At 38.6% G+C, this 7,868-nt stretch overlaps 1 protein-coding gene across 1 annotated transcript in view; it reads right to left on the bottom strand.

Moving 5' to 3' along the window:
* The window catches only part of spon1a (spondin 1a), a 185,183-nt gene extending 177,515 nt beyond the window's left edge, over nucleotides 1–7,668 (bottom strand). The window contains exons 1-3 of the mRNA XM_016236358.1: nucleotides 7,662–7,668; nucleotides 6,443–6,522; nucleotides 1,610–1,743 (exon numbers count right to left, since the gene is read on the bottom strand). Coding sequence (XP_016091844.1) covers nucleotides 1,610–1,743; nucleotides 6,443–6,522; nucleotides 7,662–7,668 — 221 coding nt within the window. The remainder of the gene's footprint in view (nucleotides 1–1,609; nucleotides 1,744–6,442; nucleotides 6,523–7,661) is intronic.
* Between the last annotated feature and the right edge of the window lie 200 nt (nucleotides 7,669–7,868).

The following is a 7,868-nucleotide window of genomic DNA, read 5'->3' as shown; positions in this document are numbered from 1 at the left end:
CATTACAAAAATCTCAATCTTAAACATTTGCCCATTCTGTGTATTTGTGTATTTAAAATAGGGTAACTATGTTGCAAAAGCTTACAGCACAAGGAAGCTTCATTTCAACTTTGATTTCAAACTGAATTGTATTTACAAAAAAATACAAGTACCCAGTCAGTAATAAAATTATAAATCAAATTACCTCAATTCAGTTGAGGTCTTCAAAATATGGCAACACTGACTTTTTATAAGCAGTGATTTAAGAGTCATATATGTTACTTATATAGATACATTGAACATCAAATGGCTTTGGCCGCTAATGTCTGTACAGTGTAGTAATGCAGTTAGACAGACTAGGATATTTCTATGTACAAATCATTCAAATATCCCATTCCGAAACATTTCTAGCATAAACTTACATTTTAAAGAAATTAAAGTTCCATCTTTGATTGTTGAAAGACTTTCTGGTGCATTTCACTTACAGCCAGTACAATTTCTAGCAGCATTTTCTTCAGTCAGGTGTGGATCTATTCTAAATGGTTGATAAATTGTGACAGTTTAATTCAGGAGCAAAGAGAAATAATTTCTACTTTGAAAGCACGGCGAGATCGAGATTGCACACAGTCTGAGTGCTCACAAGCAATATCGGAGTGAGAGGACAGGCAGTTCATTTGTATAAGTTAGGCCTATTTGAGAGCTCGCATCCAGTTTTCTGCGATTACATGACTGTGTTCATGTTTATGTTACAATAAAGTACTCACCACATATGCGCGGGAATAATTAAAATTTTGTGGGATACCTGCAATCCCGCACGGACATTCAGACTGTGTAACTGACAGGAGGCGGATGCGTGTCAAACTCATTGTCGGAGAGGAAAGAGAGACGCAGCTTGTATCGGTGTATATTCGGTAGATACTGTGGAAAATGAGTAATGGAACCGTGTCAGATATTTCAGTAGTAGTGTCAAAATATAGATATTTATGATAAAACTACCATGTAGTCTGTTTCTCCAAACTTTGAGTCCATAAATTACGCTGAGCTCCCTCACTGTCTGATCAAGCTCTTCAAAACCTGCTGCAGCGGTGACTTTTCCCGGTTCAGATATCAGGGCTTGTATTGGTCCCTTTATGATCGGATGTCTTTATCTTATTTTCATTGGCTACTGAAGTTCTGTCAAAGGTTTGAATATTAATTCAAAATGTGGGCATACTCTGTAACGAACTATGATTTAACAGTAACGAAGTAGATTATTTTGCTTAATTTGTACTTAAGTACAAGTAAAAGTACAGCTTTAAAAATATCCTCAAAAAAGTACAAGTACCCAAAAAACTACTTAATTACAGTAACGTGAGTAGATGTCATTTGTTACCTCCACCACTGCCTGCGGTTTATTCTAATGAGCTCATGAGTTAAGTCAGGTGTGTTTAATCAGGAAGACTGCAGTGTGGGTTCCTCCAAGATGAGGGTTGAGAAACACTGATCTAGAGTACCAAGTGATCAACAATTTGGAAATTGTTTTAAGAGAAACCATTTTTGTTCTATTACCATGATGACTGTAGATCCATGGGTTCCCCCTAAAATACCACCCTGGTTAGAACTATGAGGTGAGGATAGTTATGAGACTTACTTCAACAGTACACAGCCACTGCCTGATGGGGGTGCAGTCCAGAACACCTGTATCCTGGTCCTCCTTCGTGGGGTGCTTTCTGTCACTGCTGGAGGGCAGTTTGTCATAAACTGTGCGTCTTCCTCATCGATTATCTACAGAGTGTGCAAATCCATATTTGTCAGTACAAATGTGTCCAATTCAAATATGGCAGCATTCGTGTTACCTTCTCTTCATGTAAGACACGTAAAATAAAATAAAAATTATAAAACACAAAACTTTGCAAAACTACTATGGAAGATTATCACACATTTTTATCTGCCAAAATGAGTGTGCTTGTATGTGTGCAGTGAGTTATCACCTGTAGTCTTTAGCGGTCAGTGGCAATGCCCACAATTCCCCTTCAGACATCCTCCACCCAATAACCCAAACAGCAATAACAAAGGTGATGGATTTGATTTGACATGACATGGAGAGCTACACACGGAGGTCAATGTACTTCATCTATAGTAAAACCCTGTAGGTGCCAGCTCTTGCCCTACAATAAATCTTTCAGGTCTTTTTTTTATAATTTACCTCATTTAAAATATTTCACAACTCTTCATTGTGTCAAAGACTCACACACACAAGTATTGTTTTGTTCCTGAATGATTTTTTTTTTTTTAATGAATCGGTTAGATAAATGGTTCAATGTCTAATTAATAAATACAACCAATGTTACAACCAATGCGTTTTGTAAGAAAAATATCCATATTTAAAACTTTATAAACCATAATTTCTAGCTTCTGATAACTGGTATGCGCATACACGAGAGAGTGGTGTTCCATCCGAATGACGTAGGTGTAGCGTAAGCTCCAGTGAGAATATGCTAGTCTCGCGAGAACCAAGTTTTGTTTAAAAGAGCAGAGTCGATTAAATCCAGAGCTGCGACCACAGATATGTATACTATAGGTAGATGCCCCATGATGCCAAGCACATAGACGCATCTGCCATCTTTAATGGTCAACTTGACGTCATTCACCATAATAATATTGAATGAATATTCAAAGATGCCACAATCCTGCACAGCCGATACTTGTAAAAACTGCCGGGATTTAAAGGGGTCATATGATGCGATTTCAAGTTTTCCTTTCTCTTTGGAGTGTTTCAAGCTGATTGTGCATAGATAAGATCCCTGAAGTTGCAAAGACTAAAGTCTCAAAACCAAAGAGATATTCTTTATCAAAGTTAAGACTCTGCCATGCCCCCCTAAAACGGCTCGTTCTAACACGTCCCCACATATCTACCTCACTATGTGGAAATATTAGCATAATGCCGCCCAAATGTGCACGCAAAGAAAGAAGGCGTGGTTTCAGTAACCACAGTTAGTGTTGATGCAGCCATGTCAGGGAGAACCTGTGTGTTTCTAGGCGAAAGCAAAAGCACTTTATTTGGCCTTCCGAAAGTAGATGCATTTAGGAATCTTTAAGATTACTTACAACAGAACAGCAATGGAGGGACTTTGTAGAAAACGAAGCGTTTGAGAGAGGCGGGGCATAGAGGACCTACAATAATGTACAGTATTTGAAAAATAATGTGTTTTTTGAACATTAAAGCATGTCAACATATTCTGTTACACCAAATAATGATCTTTAAAAAAGCATCATATGACCCCTTTAAATTCCGTAAGAAACTGGATAACCTTTTACAGGTGAGAATGTGTTGGTTTGTGTTTTTAAATGTATTAACTCAATATTACAAGTTTTGAAACATTGGTAACTTATATTACTGTTATGGTGAATAATGTCAAGTTGACCCTTCGAATATGGCGGACCGTTTACTTACAGCGGCTAGTGCTGGGCGGTATACCGGTTCATACCGAATACCGGTGTTTATTTTTTTTTACGATATTAATTTTTAAAATACCGCAATACCACGTAGCTTAAACAATGTTCGAAACACGACACTGTTTGAAAGGGGTCCCTTTTCACTGTGGTGAGGGAACAGCTGTATGTGTTACTAAGCGTGAAAAAAGTTCAGAAACTGAAGCTGTAGAACTAATAGAATGTGATGACAGAAGAACTCATCCACAATATCCACATTGACCACATTCTGTGTAGTGAGCGGCACAGAAGCAGCGCATTCAGTTGGCCGCACCGCAACCGACTCGTCAATAAATGAGTGCAAAACAGCCAAAACAGCCTTTCCTAGCACCTGTCGCTTACTGATTGTTTGGAATTATAAATATGAGCGTAGTTCGTCTGTTAATATCACATGCACTTTTTTGTTTGTTGTTTTTTTTTAGTTTGTTACTCAGACGCAGGCAGTGCGCTGCATGAGACTAAAAAGTAATATAGCTAAAACAACCGTATAGCCGCTCTTTAGTGTAGATGCATGTTGATTTTATCAGACGATGCCGCGATTATAAATGAGAGTGACTCATGGTTAACATGTATTAAAAGGGGTCATTTTTAGTCACTATTTAGTGTGGTATTTTTTGACAATATTCACTCATCATGACAGTAAAATAGGGCATTCTAAGTCAATATACTGCAGTATTTCCTCTTTCAATCAGTAGAAAATATGGTTAACACCCGGTCATGCATGAAAAACAAATACCGTCATGTACCGTGAAACCGGTATAATTTTGAAAAATACAGTGATATAAATTTTTGGTCATACCGCCCAGCACTAATAGCGGCCCATAATAACGGTCACTAATGAAGCATCTACGTATACATATCTATGGTTGTGACAATCATAGACATGATTCCACATTCGACCAAACTATACCTTAGGAGGCTGCTTAAGTTATACCTTCTTACATGTGACGTTACCAGGTGTGGTCCATGGTGGTGATGCTGAATTAGTTGATATCGATGGCTCGAGAATGGAGTATTCACTCTACAGTATGCAGGGACTGCTTTAGTGCGTTATGTGAGAAAGCAGTGTTCTTTATAAAATAAGTTTTGACATTAAATAAAGACACAGAACTATTTCCTGTTAGAATGCAACAAACTTGCATGAAAATTTTACTTTTGCTTTGCAACATTCATTGTGTCAGTGAAGAAAACCAAGAAAGAAAAATATATATCCAGAGTACCTCCCAGTGGTCACCACATAAAATACAAAAAAACTACATGAGACACTGCTTAAAAATTTAACAGATTTTAAACAAAAGAGAAAAAAATAAAATAAAAAGAAATAGCATAGGTCTACGCAAGTCCAACAGAAAAACATTCTGGTAAGAGTGCTTTCCAACAAGAAGCGCTTCAGAAATAGTTGAAATTGCATTTATCTGGAGTCATGGGATATTATAAAAATAATCCAAATTGCAAACTAAATCCACCCTGGATTTTTTATATCATTTCGAAATGAGTCAAGTACTAACTGGCAGTACACCTACACTGGCCTTTGAAAGGGTATTTTATATTATCATAATATGTTTTCCATAGTGTCTTCATTTACTCCACAACCAGGGTTGATTGCCCAGCAGCCGCATCACATTATTGGTGTAAATCACTAATTTATGTTATTGGATGACCTACTCAATAAAAGAGCAACACGCGAAACATATAATCAACAGCTAATATGGCGGAGAAAAAAAGAGAGAAAGAGGAGAAGTAGATATGAATTCCGGGGCTGAGGGGGGTACAGTAGCTCTGTTGAGTTCATCTCAACAAAATCGGACCAACAAGATCTAAAAGCTGCTGAGGCAATTTTTTTTTTTTTTTTTAGAATGGCAGCTTCTGGCATGGTAGCCAGGAGACAAAAATTTTAGTGCACAGAAACTAAATGTCTCCGTGGACTGCGCCATCATTGATTTAGCACAACCTGTATCGCTGCCATAGTTTGACCCAACTGCTCACCACAATCATTCCCTTTAGAATCCTAAGCCTTTACTACCTGATGGTTTGCCAGCTGATGTACCTTTGGATAATGTAATAAAAAAGCTAACAACTATCAGTCTAATGACATTTTTATTCTTTGTTACTGGGTTTTACCCTCAGTTCAAATGTGGATGAATGACTTCACATAGATGTGTGTACACGCTGCCGGAGCTGTGTGAGATCACTACCATCCTGCTTTTGTAGAGGTGGGTAGGGGTGTCAAATGAAATTTTTAATTTTTTTTTGTCAACCTTACTTGTTTCACTTCTATAGGATTTTAACATTCTAAAAGCTCTTTATTCCAAAGATACTACAAGCTAGTCAGTGCATTCAGTAGGCTTAATGTATTGTAGCTTTAGAGGCATAAGGTATTGCAAGTATTACATACAACAATAATAAAAAAAATAATTGTCAGTTGACATAAAAAAGGAAATTTACTTTTGTTACTTAAGTACTTTTAAAAGCAAGTACTTCTGTTCTTTTACTTAAAGGGTTGGTTCACCCAAAAATGAAAATTAGCCAACAAAGTACTCACCCTCAAGTCATCCAAGGTGTATATGACTTTCTTCTTTCAGACGAATCCAGTCGGAGTTATATTAAAAATTGTCTTTGATCTTTCAAGCTGTTTAATGCCACTCAGCGGGTGTTGCATGCATGTGTTCGATGCGTTTTTGTACAAAAAAAATATCCATATTCAAAACATAATAATCACTTTAATGTAGCTTGCACCAACAGTCCTACACGGAAGCACGGAATGACGAATGAGGTCAGCTTTGAAGTGACGCACGCGGAAACGCAGGGGAGAGATCAAAACAAAACACCGGTCACTTATTCACGAGTTCACACTTACATATGAACAGAGTAAAGGTTATGCGTATTTGGCGTGCAGTCCAGGGAGAGGGCTCCGAGCTCGGTAATTACTCTCGAGCCCGGGGAACTCCCCCTGTCCAGGGAGAGGGGTCCGAGCTCGGGTTTAAGCCCGGACCCAGAGCGCCCCAAGAGTGTTCCTCCCCGTGCTGGGATAGGAACGGGCTAAAGGTAAGGAGTCGGGGTGGTGGAGGGATGCTGAAAGACAAGAGATAATGCAGGTAAGGCTGCTTTGATTATTTATAGGGGTTCTCTCTTGTGCTGGTTGGATAGATGGTGTAATTACTGATGATGGACTGGCTGTGTTAATTATCTGCGTGTGCTCCTCCTGGAATTTGTTAATAAAACATCACTTAGAAGTACAAAATGAGGATTTGTAAAGAAGAATGTCGGAGGATTTCGATATATAAGCCAAGAGGAGACTGGTTTTCCTTTGTTAAAGTAAGGAAACTTTGCTTCCGTTACAACCGGAGCACATGCGCTGAGGTGAGGGGCGGGACAATTAGACGTGCAGTAGAGGCGGTTTAGCCAATCACAACACACTGGGCTAGCTAACCAATCAGAGCCCATCCCCTATTTCTGAGGGTGGGTTTTCATAAAAACCGGACAAGATCAGCCCGTTTCTCAGAGAAGGGACAGAGTGGTGTGGAATAAAGGTAAATTATGTGAAAAAATAATGCGTTCTTTAAAAAACGAAGCATTAACACGTTAGACTGCACCCCATAAACACAATCAAGCCTAGAAAAAAAACACTGAACCACCACTTTAAGTAAAAATCTGTCTTTACAACTTTCACTTTCAATGGAATAATATTTGACCAGCAGTATATGTACTTTTAATCAAGTAATAAAGTTGTGTGCTTTGTCAACGTCTGCTTAATGAGAACAAGATGCACAACCTGCAATAAATGTATTTCTGTCATGACAACTCTCTGAAAGATTGTCATGGTAATGTACATGACAATGTTAATGTATTTGGTCTTGGCGGAATAGATCTGCTATGCTGCTGCTGCTGCAGCAGAGCAAGTACCGAGGCTTGCTTCTGCCAATAAATCCACAACATGCTGCTGTGAGCATGTAAGAAATATTGCTGCTGCAAATATAACATATATGAAATAACCCCCATATAGCATACATTAATCGTAGCAGACCTATACAGGTGGAGGGTTTCTGAAGCAAGCTGCAACTGCTACAGCAAGCACTAGTCATATACTTGAATGTTGAGCAGCGAGCTCATTGGCTACCAATACAGGAGTCTGCTGGAGTGTTGTTTAATGCACATGCTGTTATCAAATCCAAAGAAAAGCTGTCAGTCAGTAAGTACCAATGCCAACTCACCTCCCATGAGAACCTAACAAAAAGTACTTTTAGAGCAGTGTCAAAAATGGCTGAGAAGGTGCATGCTCACAGATTTTAAATAAGCCGTACTTCAAATAACCCTAGTTGCAAAAGGTCTCTCTGGAGGCACAGCAAGAAAACAACAAAAAAGCCCAGCCTTACTGGGCCATATCAATGTTGAAGGCTGACGAACAAGTGAGAGAGAGA

Source organism: Sinocyclocheilus grahami, unplaced genomic scaffold (assembly GCF_001515645.1).
Source record: "Sinocyclocheilus grahami isolate Dianchi unplaced genomic scaffold, SAMN03320097.WGS_v1.1 scaffold489.1, whole genome shotgun sequence".
In the NCBI taxonomy this organism is placed as follows: domain Eukaryota; kingdom Metazoa; phylum Chordata; class Actinopteri; order Cypriniformes; family Cyprinidae; genus Sinocyclocheilus; species Sinocyclocheilus grahami.
This window is presented reverse-complemented; position numbering and strand designations above follow the sequence as displayed.